The 18877-nt window shown below is 31.7% G+C and overlaps 1 protein-coding gene across 1 annotated transcript in view; it reads right to left on the minus strand.

Moving 5' to 3' along the window:
- Nucleotides 1–11212: 11212 nt before the first annotated feature.
- Nucleotides 11213–18877, minus strand: part of LOC124533762 (laccase-2-like) — a 28363-nt gene continuing 20698 nt past the window's right edge. Inside the window, exon 5 of the mRNA XM_047109256.1 lies at nucleotides 11213–11894. Within this exon, the coding sequence (XP_046965212.1) occupies nucleotides 11524–11894 (371 nt within the window). The 3' untranslated portion in view covers nucleotides 11213–11523. The remainder of the gene's footprint in view (nucleotides 11895–18877) is intronic.

An 18877-nucleotide genomic window follows, 5' to 3' on the forward strand; every position in this document is an offset into this window, starting at 1 on the left:
TTTAACAAATTCACGGGGTATTTAGGTTTTAGGTGAGCTGAGATGGCCCAGTGGTTAGAACGCGTGCATCTTAAACGATGATTGCGGGTTCAAACCCAGGCAAGCACCACTATATATATGTGCTTAATTTGTGTTTATAATTCGTCTCGTGCTCGGCGGTGAAGGAAAACATCGTGAAGAAACCTGCATGTGTCTAATTTCATCGAAATTCTGCCACGTATGCATTTTACCAACCCGCACTGGAACAGCGTGGTGGAGTATGTTCCAAAGCCTCTCTTTAATGGAAGAGGAGGCCTTATCTCAGCAGTGGGAAATGTACAGACTGTTACTTTACTTTACTTACGAAGTATTTGATATATACAGGGCGAAAAACGCATTTTGCGTTTCGGAAATTTGCGTGCAAATGTGTAGAGGTGTGTATTAGTATGGACAGGATATAGATTTTCTATACGTGACTTGTAACCGTAATATATTACGGTTCGGGTCAAACTACTAAATTTTTAGTTGCCGCTCTTCCTTCTATAAACATTTAGAGGCCGTTTTGTTTGGTTTGGTAACACCAAATATGCAGAAAAAAAAAACAATTTTAACAGATAACAAAATATCTCATCCTTCAGTTGAATCATGTAGTTATTTTTTTTTATCGATGCAATGATTATAAAGGAAAACATTAATAGTAGGATTTATAAAATAATTAACACTCTCATTATGATTTAATTTAATTATAATAAACATACATTATAATTAGATTATAATCAACATTTCATAAGTAATGACTTTGGCTAATTACGTAGCGTAATTTTGTATTAAAAATTCTGAATTTTCAGCCGACGTATCACGGGCGGACCGGTGTGAATATTACATACAAAAGCTTGCTCTTACTAAATAATTCATGTGACGTTTTCAACCCTAATGTATCGTCGACGTTATGAAGTATGTATAAGCGTTTCCTTGCTATTTTGAACACTGATTCGTTTTAAATTACATGCTTAGGGTTATATAATTTCCTAACCTAACTAAATTTAGGTACTGTGGTCAATCTTAAAGGCTAGCCATCTGCGCAGGACGTATTACAATGCCTAAGTTGCAGGGCGGTAATCTGACACAACCCTACAGCTACGTGCTTTCTGAGACACGGGAATACAACACTCCTAGCTCTAGGCTACTGAGAAAAGTGTAATAACTTTTTTATTGATGCGGCTCGCATTTCAAATGCCATACCTTGTCATATAAAGCCTTGTATAGTAATTCGAATAACGTAAACATTTTAAAACCATAATATAAATTCATAAAAGTAAAACGCTTATTAAAAAATTACGAGTTAAGAGATGTTATAATCGTAAAATTGTAAATTGTGCCCAATGACTGGCTAAAATACGTGTATACTTTATACATGTAATAGAAGTTTTATAGTACTGCTGTCCATAGACATTTTACTTTCTTCACTATTAAACTTTCCACAGATAATTTCAACATGAATACTCTCGATGAAGAGACTCGATACAATTATGCAGTCGTACAATTATGCATAACATACGTCATCAAAATAACTAATCTTATAATTCCATACACTTTAATCTCTAATACATAGAATATTAGTATGGAGATGGAGCTTTTTTTCCAAAAGACAGATCTTTTCGTTCTAATTCTTTTTTTTATGGTATAGGTTGGCGCACGAGCATATGGGACACCGGTAAGTGGTCAACATCGCCCATAGACAATGACGCTGTAAGAAATATTAACTATTCCTTACATCGTCAATGTGTCACCAACCTTGGGAACTAAGATGCTATGTCCCTTGTGCCTGTAGTTACACTGGCTCACTCACCCTTCAGACCGGAACACAACAATACTGAGTACTGATATTTGGCGGTAGAATAACTGATGAGTGGGTGGTACCTACCCAGACGGGCTTGCACAAAGCCCTACCACCAAGTGAAATATTTGGCTATTTATGACATTTTAATGGATTTTTAAAGACGAAAATAAAATAAATGTATTCATGTATTCCATTGAATGAGATCGTACAATTTCGAGTGATAAAGTGATACAATTAACCTCGATCTTTACAATTAAGACTTCAAGTTGGAGAAAATTATGGGACCCGCCCTGTAATAAGCAGTCAAGCTATGAACGTATTAAATTTTGTCCTTGAGGTGAATGAAAATTTACATTAAGCAGAAATTATTGTTCCTTCCGAGTTCCAAATCCCTCCAAGCATAAGCTCTTCCCACATTGAAGGTTTATTTTTCGTTCTGCATTCTCTTATAGTTCTCACACACATCTTATAGTTCACATACACACTGTTGCTATTTATTTGCAAATAAGCTTACACACATTTATATTTCAGCGTATGTGTAGGTGCGGTCGCTATTATTATGGATTGCGTGACTACATATTCTAATTATAAAAAATATATATTACTAACATTTATAATTTTAATGATTAATTGCACCCTAAGCTGTGTTACATACCTAATGTTAAATAAATCAATTTGCATTTGTTGTTTTTTGTACGAATACAACTACGATAGAACTATTTATATATATTATTAGACAATTTTGTGTAATGAAAACCAATCAGAACCTTATTGATAATTATCACAGGATAAAGTTTTCTCTGTATTTTTTTTGTATTATTGCAACACTTATTTCTGTTACTAAAATGTTCGCATAAATAATTTAAACTTGGTTTTTTGTTAACTTTAATTTAAAATCCTACTATAAAGTCTCCGTCATTGTTTCAACTTCTGCACAATCTTCTCGAGTCAGCAATTGTATTATTGGTGGGGTTCAACGACAGAATGTCCTGAATTAATAACTTTTTCTAAAAGGTTATTTTTACATTTAAAGAAAATTGTTATTATTTAATGTATGTCGCATATGATTGGATAACTACATGTCATGTCAAACTACAACTACATTTCATTTGGAAACAACGAAAAATTCCAAAACAGCCTGTAAATTCCCACTGCTGGGCTAAAGGCCTCCTCTCCCTTTGAGGAGAAGGTTTGGAACATATTCCACCACGCTGTTCCAATGAGGGTTGGTGGAATACATATGTGGCCGAATTTCTATGAAATTTGTCACATGCAGGTTTCCTCACGATGTTTTCCTTCATGGATGGATAGAGATGAATTATATAAAGTCAAATTAAGCACATGAATCAGCTGTGCTTGCCTGGGTTTGAACCCGCAATCATCGGTTAAGAATCACGCGTTCTAACCACTGGGCCATCTCGACTCACTTGAAAATGAAACTGAAATTTAAAAAAAGTATATTCATACCGCTGAGTTTCTTTCGCCGTTTCTTCTTAGGTCCGTTAAATTTGGAAACAGTGGTAGATTTTTGACTGTCAATTAGCAATTGTAATCACTTCTATATTTAATGAAGATTTTTCACTTTGACTCCAATGATTATAAGTGTATGACCAAACAATTTACCAGTACAAAAACCTTTTATACACAATAAGACACCAAGTCGTTTATTTCGTAATTAATTACTTTTAGAGACACTTATGACGTCATACAAAGGGCAGTGAGGGATTTAATGTTACGTAGTGTGAGTAGAAGTGGATATCTGTTAATGAGACTTCCAATTACAAGAAAGGCATAAATTGTATGTAGTAATTACCAAATTGATCTTTATGTATACTGTCTCTTTTTCTATTTTAGATTGACTTATTTTTTAATTGAAAATACCTTTTATCACACGTAAATTTTCGTTTCAATCACAAATTATCTAAACATATAACTGAAAATAGTATCAATTTATTTATCAAACTAAATCGTATTAAAAATGACACTTCTTTTTTGCAAAGTTGTCTTATATTTACGATATATATACAGAATATGTATACTTGAATAAGTGTTTCAAAATGATACATTGCGTGTGTAAGACGTATCAATTAGCAACACTACAATCGGGATTACTTAATTCGATACGGATTGTATCATAAAAAAAAAACATATCTAATTTTGACTAAAAAACATCTTGATTTAAATCCCTAAAATTACTCGAAGCGGGTAGTCATTTTATATTTTTATTTCAAACATATTAATTTTTTATACGAAAACGTCTTGTTGCTTATTAATTTATAATAGGAAGACAATTACCAATTAACACCATGATAAAAAGCAAATATCTAAATTATCTATAAAATATTTCAACCTTCTTTCTCCATCTAAACCGGCAAATAACTCAACAGTTAATTTTTATATACAATACAATTAAATACATGTCTTAAATGAATTTAAGCATGTGTAACATAAATTATTTCTTATAGCTGTAATTCTGTTACCAACTATAAAACTAAAATATCATATCTCTTGTGCCTCTAATTAAGCTGGCTTCCGCCATACATGTCAAAAGTATCAGATTAAATAATCCACATAAACTTGAACCTCAATCAAAGCCATTTCACCAGGAATATCTTCAAATTTATATTTTTTTTATTATTATTTTTTTATTTTATGGTGTTGGTGGACGAGCATATGGGCCACCTGCTGGTCAGTGGTCACCATCACGTTCTAGCTAATTGAATACTTATCTTTTCACATATGTCTAACATTAAAACCACGTGTAATATATAACCTTAATGTATTCTTGTGAAGCAGGCACGGTTTTATGGTATAAGTTGGCGGACGAACATATAGGCCACCTGAAGGTAATTGGTCACCATCACCCATAGACAATGACGCTGTAAGAAATATTAACTATTCCTTACATCGTCAATTTGCAACCAATTTTTGGAACTAAGATGTAATGTCCCATGTGCCTGTAGTTACACTGGCTCACACACCCTTCAAACCGGAACACAGCAATACTGAGTACTGTTATTTGGCGGGAGAATAACTGATGAGCGGGTGGTACCTATCCAAACGAGCTAGCACAAAGCCCTACCACCAAGACAATTAGTGAAAGAAAATATTAGACAGAGATGTTTCTGTGCATGAGTTACGGTTATTTAACAAACGTCTAGTTTCAATTCGATACACTGACAGCTCGTATATCTAATTCATTTATAAAATTCGTTAAAAGAATTCTTTGCGCGAAAATTTACAAATAACCGTTTTGAACGACTATTGTTCAAAACATTTAACATCTGTTGCAAATTACTCTACCTAATTTGTATATCTTGTAAATTGAATAACGAGCAAGTAACCCAGGAGTACCCTTCTGTACTTCCCTTTACAGATTTCCGTCTTATATACTAATTTACTTCCACGAAATGCCGAGATAAAATATAAAGGCAATGCTTCACTGAGAACTAAGATGTTATGTCCCTTGTGCCTGTAGTTACACTGGCTCACTCACCCTTCAAACCGGAACACAACAATACTGAGTACTGTTATTTGGCGGAAGAATAACTGATGAGTGGGTGGTACCTAACCAGACATGCTAGCACAAAGCCCTACCACCAAGTACACGTGTGATGTGTTATATAATATTATAAACACGTTATTTACATATGAATTCGAACATAAATGTACATCGTTTTCAACCTATATTCGGACTAATGCAAAGCTATTGTCGAAGTTACGGAGGGTTAACTAAACATTTACATTATTTAACACTGTTGATGTGTAAGTAAATATTAAAATTCATAATTGGACTGAAACGCACTTTGGCGTGTTTTGGAAATAAATTCAAATACATTACAACTGGACAACTGCTAGTATATATTACAATAAACAAACGAAAATCGTAACTTTGCCTTTCATAAATGTATACAAGATATTCAATGCAGACTCGCTATACAGATCGTATTTGTGGTCGTGCAGACTCGTCTAACATTGAAACGATGTTTGAAATACGTTTTTTAGTTTCATTACTACGAGTATATTAAGTATACTATAAAATGCTGCACGCTCCCGTTCTTTTTTTAGAATCGGTTAGTTAACACAAAGTTAAAGTATTATAAAATACATAACAGTAAATATTAATATAACTATTGATTGATTTAAATGTTGAAAAAGATTAACTACTGACTTTCTTGTCGGTTCTTCTCGGTAGTATCTACTTTCCGAACCGGTGGTAGCTTCACTTAATGTACCTAATTGTTAAATGACGATTCAAAAGTGCTTGTATAAGCCTACTTGAATAAAGTTTATTTTGATTGATTAACTTTCTTTTAGAAAATAAATATTAAACTTAATTAAGTATTATATGTAAGATAATTTACTATAACAATCATTTGTAATAAACGCAAATTATAACAAAACAAAAATATATACTATATGCGGTTATCAAAATAGTTATTACAATATTTATCATTTTTATAAAAATACACAAATGTTACGTATTATTATTGATATGGTAAATATTTTTATAAATGGCAACATTAAAATGTCAGGATTTAATAATAGGATAACGTGAGGTTTATCATAATGGCAATCTTTTACAATTTGATGCGAAGGTTAAAAATGTAAATATATTCAGAGATAAAATGAGTAACTTCAAAAATGCAGCTATTGATCGAGTGCCGTTTAAAAAGTGAAAGTAGCCGTAAGGCATCTCAAAACAAGTTCCGTTTTAGTAAGGTAACAAAAAATCTACTTACCATGTTTCCTGACAATTCATAAAAATGACCAAACATGCTTTCAACGAAGATTATGTAAAAATATCTTTTTATTTCTCAGTAACGTAAAAAGTATCTACATGTTTATTGTCAGTTTTGAGGTTTTATTTTTAGTTATATTTGTATGCGTTCACGTAATATCAATGGAATTTCTAATAAAGATCTTGGAAATAAGTCCATATCTTCCTTATTTGATTCAAGGCAAAAATATATAAAAGCATTTTCGTTCCGGTCACTAATATAAATGTGAACACAAACCTTATCTTGTACATAAATCCGTAAGTAATGTGAGAAAATTGTGGCGACGGATAATCTATTTTATTATTATAAATGTGAAAGTAACAGGCTATTTGACAATGCGAAAAAAATATAATAAATAAATAAATAATAAATGGTGAATTATTGTAATCAGTGTATATTATGAGTTTAAAAATGGTTATTTACTAACGAAAGTTGAAAATAATACTTAATTTATTCAAAAATCCATAAATAAAAATGCATCTTTTCAAACGTTTGTCACGTGACCAAAAAACGCTCCTGATTGGCCGGGCTTATGATGAAGTCACTTTCTTGTGAACCTTGCTTTTCTACTATATGTACCGCAGTTTAAAATAAAGGAAAGTGACGTCACCGACCCCATTGCAGCGCCATATTGTCCAAGTAGCGTTTTCGCGCGTTATTTAAATATGAAATTTTTAAGGTAAATATGTACTACAAATAAAAAAATCAATTTTTAGTGGGTTCCTTAACTTCTACTAAATAATATAATATGGATTTTTAAAACCAATCAAATAGCCTATTGAGGCGTATAGACGGACAATCTATTTTAATATTATAAATTTGAAAGTAACTGTCTGTCTGTCACTCTTTCACGACCTAAGCGCTTAACCCAATTTGATGAAATTTGGTATTCATTTTTAAATACTAAAATTGGCTAATTTTTTGCCTAGCACATGACAACCAACACCCTAAAACACAAGCGAATCCGCGGGCAACTACTAGTTACTACATATACACTATGGTCCAATGGTACTTTGAAACACTTATTTTATTTTATTGTATATTATAAGTATTTATATATGTAAACTTTAATGTATTATATATATATATATATATATATATTTCTCATTTTTAGTTTAGTATTTGTTTTAGTTTTATTTTGTAATTGTAAACTCTTGCCTGTCTACCTTTCACTGTTCTGTCTATTTTCACTCTTCTGGGCATGCTGGAAGAAATCTCTTATAGGAATAAGCATACCTTTTAAATTTTGCTTTCCTGTGACTTATATATTTGTATCTGTACTGTATCTGGCAAATTTTAATAAACTGTTAAATAAATAAATAAAATTATTTCCAAAAATAAATATTAATAACATGTTCGTAACCTCAACGTATCGCGAAATTTATAACCGTAACCGTGTAATCCAATCTAAGTTAAAATAAAACCAATTAACTGTTATGAAAACGGTGGAGAATTGGTGTGAATTATAGCGACTTGTATTTGAGAGAGCGCATAAATCTCAGTTTAAAGGGCCTAAGGGTGCGGTAATGCCGTGCCCTAAGGACCTATACATTAAACTGAGACCTACCTATTGTTAAGATAAGTCTATTAAGTTCATCGAGATTGAGATAACCAATTTGTTTCTTATGTTTTACGGTGCTTTCTTAACTATTGCTTTCTAACTTATTGTTTCGGATCATAATTTGATCGAAAATAAACTTTTTTTTTTTTGTTATTTAAAATAGGCATAAAGTAAAAAAAAAGTAAAGTTCCTCTTCCATTAAGGAAAGGGTTTGGCATATATTTCACCACGCTGTTCCAATGCGGGTTGGTGAAATGCACATGTGGCACGATGAAATTAGACACAGGCAGCATATATATATATTGGTGCTTGCCTAGGTTTGAACCCGCAATCATCGGTTAAGATGCACGCGTTCCAACATCTGGGCCACCTCAGCTCTTAAAAAAGTAGGCATATACATATTACATACTGGCAATTAAGTCAATTACGTAATTGGTTACTTTTCCCCATAAATATTATCTCTTACATAGCCAATGCATTACAAACCTCGGTACCTATGACGTCATGTCCCTTGTGCTTATAGTTACACTGGCTCACTCTTGTATATCGTATCTTTGGCGGTAGAAGATATTACCATGAAGATTATAGGATGTTACCTACATAAACGTTTGCACGTTCCTAGAAAGAGGTAAATGATATAAACAAAAAAAAAATCAATAATAGTTAACGCATGGTTACAGTGTATTTAATACTATTGTATCAATTGAAATCGATACTGTTACACTTAAATACCAAGTTTAAATTTAACAGTTGAACACAAAAAACAACTTACTTCAAAAAATTTACTTAAATATTTTCTATGTAGCTCATACCGTTGCCTGAAATTTCTTTTGTCCAAATATTAACGTTAAAAACGAGAATTCGTAAACTTTTTTCGCTGACTCTCCAATAACTGAAAATCTTAAATATTTATCATGACTAATCTTCTTATAATAACTAACAAACCAAAATCATCAAACACATAGGTATTTAGATGTCTACAAATACATGTATTACTTCAGTCTACACAAGCCAATAACATCAGTAATAATATACTTATCTATTGTTCTTTAATTAAAGTAATTTTATATACATTACTTCAGTAAATATATTTCAGTACAAAGCAGAGTTTAAAAGAGTAAAAAAAACGTTCTAAACGCGCTTTCACTATTCGCGAACTAAAAGATCTTGGTCGGATGTTTCTTTTCTATTTTATTTCTCACCTAAAATAGCTACTGGCTGTCAAATCTTTTATACCTCCGTTATTACATCATAGCCGACTATAAAAACGTTCTTCTTATTGAAAGAGGACAATTTATATCGTATTTGGCCTTAACTTGGGGAGAGAGCCTCACTATCGCAAAATATAAATATTCGTATGAGTATGTTTTCTTTTATTACGCAATGAGAGGTAAAACAACTGTCATACGCAGTGTAGTCGATTAACTTATAAATCGATAACAAATTGTCTGAAAACAATGTATATTTGTAACCTGTAAAGTTTTGTTGATTTATTTAATATTTTATTATATGTAGATACTAGTAAGTGAAAACAATGTATGTTTGTAACCTGTAAAGTTTTGTTTATAAATTAATTACTTAATTATATGTAGATACTAGTAAAAAAGATACTAGAACTTAGTATATAAAGTCTAGTCAATTCAGTCTTAAACATACTTTAAATAATAATAATCATTTTTTTACCTCAGAATTAAAAAAGTATACAAAAGTACACAATAGTGATAAATTCATTAATGAATTATTTTCCTAGCCAGTACCACTAGTATGGCTAGGGTAGTGTTAATGTTCTAACGATACCCCATATATCCAATATTTTCTGGCATTTAAATGCCGTAATAAAAATAAATCAGGTTTTCATTTAACTCATTTTTGGGTAGTCGTACAATTAAGTTGTGTTAACATGTTTTAAAGAGAATAATTCCGGCATTTACCTAATAAATCAAAAGCGAACTATGATGTGTGAATAGTGTTCAAAGTTTTGAGCAATTATTCCTATATAGTTGAGGATCGTTAGGAAAGGGTGTTCTATCTCTGAAAATTTCAAACTACTCCGAAATAATGTTTTTATAACTTATTTTTTCAATGAAATATATCATTTTTTATCCTGACAATATATATGTATGCATAGGTTTCGATTTTAAGCTTAATGGAGAGGAAAAAATCAGCGCACAAATACATTATTACACAGTGCATAAATAGCTGATTTTCAATTCAAGAACTCTTGAAACTTACCACACATCTGCACTCCAATTTGGTGGAAACATAGTTGCAGATAATATTTCCTTGACCACCAAACACGAGATGATTTTTGTGTTTTTTAAAACTCATAATTCAAATCAAATGTACGGAACCATTAACCTCAACCAAAATAAATCTTATGACTTCCAAACATTCGTATATAGCATGCTTTCCTTACCGTTTTAATTATATTATATACCGCCATAAATTAGGTACGGAAGCAAAGCGATAAATATTATTAACTAACATAAATGTTTATTGTGCATAAGCTCTCGTATGAATACATCAATTACAGTAACCCATACAAATATTATGCACGGTTCATTTGTTAACATCGATTTTAATGCAATCAACATATGAAACTCATCATCAATCTATTCATGTGATAAAGTGTAATAAGGCTGAATATATAACAACAATAATTTGTTATCTGTGCTTTTATAGTGCTAATTTAATGTTGTTCTATTATTACTAACAATACGTATTATATTTTATCTGTGCATAGACTTAGAATAGCCATCTTTCTTTTAAGCCTCTTTTTAGTAACGAAGTGTTTCAATGAAATTAAAATATACTTTTAACTAAACGTTTATTCTTATAATGTTTACTTTATTATAGATAAAATATGCATATTATTAGCACTTTATAATTTTTTAATTATTTAACGGTAAAACATTTAAGTTTTAAATTAAAATAAAAATGTATCGTGTAAAATTTTAATTTTAAACGAACGCACATCCGCGTGTGAAACTCGTTTATCGCTACATCGCTCTTTTAAAATATAATGTTTTTAAAAAAAACGCATGAAAATTATTTTATAACATTTTAATTGTATCTATGGTAATTCGAATAATAATAAGGTATTAAATTTTCAGTGTGATTATATCGACTATTTAGAAACAAAACAATAATACATTTTCATTCCCACGACTAATTTAAACACATTTTGTATAAGAAAAAATTAACATGCAATTTAGATTTAGAATAACAATTTTACACCAAAAAGATGTGAGAATTTGTGTCTCAACGAATTAAAGTTGGCCGAAATCACAATAATAATATCACAAAGTAATAAATATTTGAGCAACTTAACAATATTGGTAACGTAGTATCAGTCTCTTAACTTAGATAAGAAAATATTCTGGCCCGACGTACGAACCGCACTTGGGAAAATCTGACGGCGCCTGCACGAAGTCTCCGCTCTCGCCGACTTTTAAAACGAAATCTAAGCCCCTGGTCCAATGAGCTGACCTTTCGTCTCTCATCATCCAATAACCGGGGTTATCGGCCTTAAAACGCAGGGCAACGACACCAAATTTCGGTATTACAATGGTGTCTTTCATTACTGGATCGTCTAAGTTTTTGGAATTGAAGAGATCTCCATCATTGTTCATCTGGATTACTGCATCTTTGTCCAAACCGGTGTTGAATATCCGGATACCAGTGACGTAGAAACTGTATCCGTGGAGATGGAAGATATGGTCTGATTCGCCGCCTGTAATAAAAAAGCAGTTTAAATTACATTCCATATCATTAAGTTTTAAGCTGTCTTTCACTGCAATTGAATTTTTGTAATTGTTACGAATTTGGATAAAAAAATATCTACGAATTGTAAACTCAAATATGACATTAAATCTGTACATAATCTTTAAATATAATATGTACCAAAATCAACCCCATCATTTCTATAAATGCATAAGAAAATAAATAAATATAAAAAAATTACACGAATGTCTTACAATAACACAGATAATAAGGTAACCTTACTTCTGCAAGTCAGTTCTGAAGTACTTTAGAAAAAACTTATATTTACGAAGAAAAATGCTAACGTAGTATTTTAGTTGAAGTAAACAGTGATTAGTTTGACTTTAATATCCATTAATAATATTATATTTAATATAATAATTACAAAAGCAACTCTCTTACTACTCGCTCTTTTTTAGCTAAATCACTGAACGAGATTTGATGAAATTCAGTATAAAACAAGCTTGAATTCCTAGAAGTGTAGGCTAATTCGACAAATCCCTAAACACCACGAAAGCTACAGACAACAAATACCTTAAAATAAATTCCGTTCAAAGTTGTAAGTTTTTATGGGCCAATTAAATTTATAAAACAATTAGTGAAGAAAATGACTTGACAATTACATTTTGTAAAACTGCATATCATTCTTTTTAATATTATTAACAAGAGAAACTAAATGTGTTGTCACCAAGAACCTACTTTCTTAGAAGAAAATAATACGTCATAATTGAATGTTATGAGAATTTGTATTTCTTAATGACAAGTAAATATCATCTACTAAATCAAAACTCGGCTTCGCTTAGGTTAAATATATAAATAATATACTAACTACTGTACCCTTGCACGAAATTATTATTTTTGAACGCATCCGTAAATATCAAACATGGCCGCCCGTTGAACTGTCATTTCATTATCATGTTATTATCGAATTTTGCGGTTTCCATATGTTATCGACTAAAACTTCATTATTTTTAACGATCTATATATCTGAATAGGTTTCGATCGGGTATATCGTAGACTAGTAAAGTCTAGATTAAGAGTCGAGATGGCCCAGTGGTTAGAACGCGTGCATCTTAACCGATGATTGCGAGTTCAAACCCAGGCAAGCACCGCTGATTCATGTGCTTAATTTGTCTTTATAATTCATCTCGTGCTCAGCGGTGAAGGAAAACATCGTGAGGAAACCTGCATGTGACAAATTTCATAGAAATTCTGCCACATGTGTATTCCACCAAGCCGCATTGGAACAGCGTGGTGGAATATATTCCAAACCATCTCCTCAAAGGGAGAGGAGGCTTTTAGCCCAGCAGTGGGAATTTACAGGCTGTTGTTGTTGTTGTATATCGTAGACTTGCACGAAATAATAATGAAGTACATAATATAGCTACGTTCATAGCCGTGGTCACGTGCTACTGTTAATAATGATGTTTATTTAATAATATTCTGTCGGTTATTATTTCGTTATTTTCGTAGCTTGATTCCATAGTAGATTTAGGTTTTAAACTTTTTTTTAATTAAACTAATTCAGGGTTTTATTTCGTGAAAGATTTATAAATAAATCAATCACATTTATAGCCTATTCGAACATCTGAGTCAAGTAGAACATATTATTCGTATTGTTTGCTGACTCTCATATTAAAATTTTAATTGCCTGAAAGCACAATAAAGGTTAGTGACCCAGTGTATACAGGCAAAAACAATTTTACATCGTAAATTCGCTTCTTGTTTTGTATTTTTTACACTGCCAGTGTCTGAAGCAAAGGTAAACTTATCATTATGCGAGACGAATATACAAATGATTAACAATATTTATTAAATAAATATCCCGCTTTCTAATTTCTATATTCAGGTAAATAAAGTTTTATAGCAACAGCTCAATTTTTAAGACGATTATAATACTACTTTGATAATCGGCTTAAAAATACATTTCACTTAATTAAATTATATTTTCATAATAGTTTTTTATTCACCAAGGCTAGCTATACTATTTTATTTTAAATCGCCAAAACATTCAAATGAAATTAATTTTTACTTAGGGGTGTTTTAACTTTTACCGCACTCATAGTTTGCATACTAATTAATTAAGATAACTGTACATAATATTGTAATATAGCATCACGAAATAAAAAAAATGCTTTATAAATTTTCATTATACCTGCAGGCGCAATTAAACAAAAAAGCATGCGGGCTGTTGTATTATTATTTAATGTAATTTACATGGTATAATTAAATCATAATCTAATAGCCGCTTTCACTCGCGCGTAAGAGACACGATTACAGAGTATAGACTTCGGGCTACTGAAATGTACTCCAAACAAATCCCACAGAACATTTTCTTGACTATTCCCAAGGTTTATACGACCTTATGAAGCCAACATCGACAATTTTTATAATGAATACTATAGGGACTAATATTAACTTCCTTCCCACACAAGTTAAAGATTAATACATTAACCACCACCACCAAAGTTCTCTTATTCATTTCACGATAAACGACAATATTCGCCTGTGATAAGTATCTCCGTACACTCTGTAAATAAATCAAAGTAAGATCATGTATCTTTCTCCTATTCCTCGTTTCTACATGATTTATTCACACATGTATGGAGTACGGAAACACAATTACATAATTAAACCTCGTGTACTTCGAAGCAACGTATACAGCTAATGTACGATTTTAGCAAACCATCGTTAAATTGAATAACTAAAAATGTTTGAATAAAGAATGTTTAAGAACTACCAAATAAAGTGGAAAATTTTGTTTGTTTGTTTTAACGGTTTGATGCAAATCTTCTAATCCGGTTTGTATGGAGCTTTCGTACATTGATAATTTATATTTTTACGACGTGAAAAATAGTCGAGAAATTAGTTGCCTGACTCGATACTACTCGTAATATTATATTTTTTAGCAGTACGACGTCAGGGCGATGAAGTAAGTATATGACAAATCATTACGCCTAGAAGTTTTTAAAGGCTTATCTGAGAAAAAACTTAATCAAATATTGCATATTGTAATTATAGTATTAGCGTTTTATATCAGACAAAGTACTATAAAACGTATAATCTTTACAGATTATATACGTGGCCGTGATATAGATTCTCAGATTGTGTCACGATTGTGTGACGTCACGAGACCAATTTAGTTAGTGGGAACGCACACACGCCAAACACCGATTATTTGATGTTCCAGCTAAGCTATTTCAAAGCTTATATATCTGTGTATATAAATGTATAGATATATAAAAAAAAACAATGTTTTTTTTTAATTTTGGAACGACAAACCAAAAAGCAATCCTTACAGCAACAGATATCTGTTTATGACATAGTAATAAAGGTAAATTTTGTTTTATCAAAAATTATATTTCTGAATAAGGTAATGGTGATATTCAAACTTTTGTCAAAGTAACAAATTATGTTAATAACGTCTGCGACCTATAAATTCCGAAAGTTTGTTTTCAAGATAGAGACAACAAACAGCCAGGCAAGTTTCTTACATAATGTTTTCTTCCTTGCACCTTTATTCTGCATATACGAGTGTATACAACACAACAACAGCCTGTAAATTCCCACTGCTGGGCTAAAGGCCTATTCTCCCTTTGAGGAGAAGTTTTGGAACATATTCCACCACGCTGTTCCAATGCGGGTTGGTGGAATGCACATGTGGCAGAATTTCTATGAAATTTGTCACATGCAAGTTTCCTCACGATGTTTTCCTTCACCGCTGAGCACGAGATGAATTATAAAGACAAATTAAGCACATGAAACAGCGGTGCTTGCCTGGGTTTGAACCCGCAATCATCGGTTAAGATGCACGCGCTCTAACCACTGGGCCATCTCGACTCCCGAGCATATATCTCGTATATAAATGAGAAAATAACTCTTTATGTCTGTCGGTCTACTCTTAAACGGTCAACCCAATGAACAGAATTTGATGAAATTTGGTCAAAACAACTGACGACCTACCTTAAAAGACGACATCGACGACTAGTCCATATTAACGTTATAAATGTGACAGTAATCTGTCTGTTGTTCTTTCACGACCAAACCGCTGAACCGAATTTTATGAAATTTGGTATGAAGCAAACTTGAACTCCAAGAATGGACATACTTATTTGCCTAATACATGACAACCAACACCCAAAAACACGATCGATGCTGCGGGCTACTTCTTTTAGATATATTTGCAACTAGAGTTCGTACGATTACGATTGGGATCATCTTGGGTACTTGCAGTATTATAATTATATATTGTAGACGTTGCGAACTCGTGCCTTCGACGTCGGAGCGCGGAGATCGTGACTCTGACTACGACAGGAGGTACTGTGTCAAAACGTTGAGCAAAATGCAAAAGGTACCTATTATAGCTGTTGAAACTCGAATAAAATACATAAAATTAATCCGGAGTACGAATATGGAAACGTTAATAAGATTACATTATTAATTAGCTAAACAAATGAATAATTCTCTTAATTACGGAAGATTATTAATTAAACCTGAACAAGCATCAATGAATTTTCATGTAATTAATTTGTGTTTATAATTGATTTTGTCTCTGGTAGAAATTCTGTCACATATCAACCAACCAGTATTGGGTAGCGTGGTGGAATATGATCTAAATCTACTCAAAGAAAGGAGGTCGTTGCACAGGAGAACATTATACATTAAGATAGGTTATCAGTATAAATGTATATAACAATTACATAATATTACTTTTTCTAATTAAACAAACTATTGCTGAACTCTTCCAGTCGTAACAGCGATGCTGTCCTATCGGATTATGAACGCGAGGAAATGGAAAGTGCACTTATTTTCGTTAATATTATATTAACATTATTTACTAAAATATTAACGCGTTTTTAGCTTGGCTTAGAGATTCATAAAGATTAAAGATTTCCACTGCACATTTTACGAGCCGAATAAGATTTCATTATACAACTCTTTATTACATTAAATGCATTTTGACCTTAGGTTAGAGATTATAGATTATACACACATTTGAGTTTAAATCTTCCGTATTACCATTACTTTTTTTTAATTTTATTTTGAGACGCACTGCATTTTAATTAATATGGTAATAATTACTAGCTTAAGTCATTCTATTAAATTTAAATAGAATATAGGATTACTTAGTAGAGCTTCGTGTAAACACCCCCGGGTATGTATCGCTCAGCGGCTGCCTCATCATGAATTCTACCGCTACACAGCATTGAGAATTGGTATTCCAATTTAGGTACATGACTTAGTGTAATGTTAAATGCAAGAAATATAATTTCCCAGTTTGCAAATTTAGTAGCACATTTGTGGTTGACCATTATTTTTTACCGCTGATACACTTTAAAGAAATAATCATCATTACTTACTATAAAGCAAAGTTGCTTACCGCTGTCTGTTCCTATGTATGCTTAGCTGTTTAAAATTACGTAACGGGTTTTGATGCGTTTTTGTTTAATATCTTAATAAATAGAGTGATTCGAAATGTATTGTGGAAAATATAGTATAAAAATACGGATAATTGAGACATTCTCTACAATATTTAATATAAAATAATAAATAAATAAATATGAGACAACATCACATATGTACATTACTCTGATCCCAATTTAAAGTATCTAAAGCACTTGTGTTATGGAAAATCAGAAGTAACGACGGTACCACAAACAGCCAGACCCAAGACAACGTAGAAAACTAATGATAATCTACATCGACTCGACTGGGAACCCGGGACCTCGGAGTGGCGTACCCATGAAAACCGGTGTACACACCTCTCGACCACGGAGGTCGTATTCGAAGCGAAGCCGGGTCAGGTCGCTAGTATAACATTTTGAATTCTAAGTGAATAGCCGTTAGTAAGTGGTCATCCAAGCCTATGAACATTATAATGCCAAAGGCTTACGGCAAGCGTCTTCTGTGAGCGCGCTGTCAACCGTGAAATCTCAGCTCTTGTGTTTATTGTTCGTGGAATATCGCTTGCTCATCACCCAAAAACAAAACAATAGTGTTGCTATATAATTAAATACATAATTAAGACAAGTTAACGACTATTTATTGTTATATAATAACTAGGTGTGCCAGCGACTTCGTGCTCGTCTGAATTGAACAAAAAAACTTATTTTGTAGCTTTAATTACTTCTTAATACAACGGCTATCTGCCAGTGAAGTCCAGTCAAAATCGGTCCAGCCATTCTAGAGATTAATCGTAACAAGCAGACAGACAAAAATTGTAACAAACTTTATTTTTATTGTATATATTTTTTTATATGCAAGGTTTAATCAGAAACTAAATAAGCTATTTTTAGCTTATTAAATATTATAGAATTACTAATTATACCTATGTATACAGAATTATAATAGTTGTCCTAAATAAAAGTAAGTAATGTATATATGCATATTTATATCACCTGTACATATTATTATGTACAGGTGATTTCTGGGTTGCACAATACAGGTTGTAGGTTACAAAACCGTCACTGACTTATTTTAATTTTAAATGTAATTTCCTACTTATGTTTATTCATTTTTTTTAAATACGAGTACATACATACATATTTTATACCAATTACATTACTTTTTACTGAGTAAATATTCAATAATGACCGTCAGAATTTGTAATAAAAACTATTCTGTAAAAAACAAATCGATTAAATGTATACATTATTCATATCCGTGATGTTTGTCTTAAATATTTCAGTGTAATATGTATAACATATAGTTCGTCTGTCTGTATGTGTCGTCGATTACGAATAATTACCAACCAAGATGATTTTGTTGTATCTGTCGGGTGTGAACGACATAACCTAATAAGTCATGTGATCGGAATCGTTTGAAGGACCAACCGTCACATTCTTTTTAATTCTTTCGAAAGCTAAGTCGAAGCAGAGTCTGAAGCTAATTTTATTATTTCTTTCTTTTCATTCTTTTCTTTCTTTTCTTTCTTTTCTTTCTTTTCTTTCTTTT

Source organism: Vanessa cardui, chromosome 11, assembly GCF_905220365.1.
Source record: "Vanessa cardui chromosome 11, ilVanCard2.1, whole genome shotgun sequence".
NCBI classification, from domain to species: Eukaryota; Metazoa; Arthropoda; class Insecta; order Lepidoptera; family Nymphalidae; genus Vanessa; species Vanessa cardui.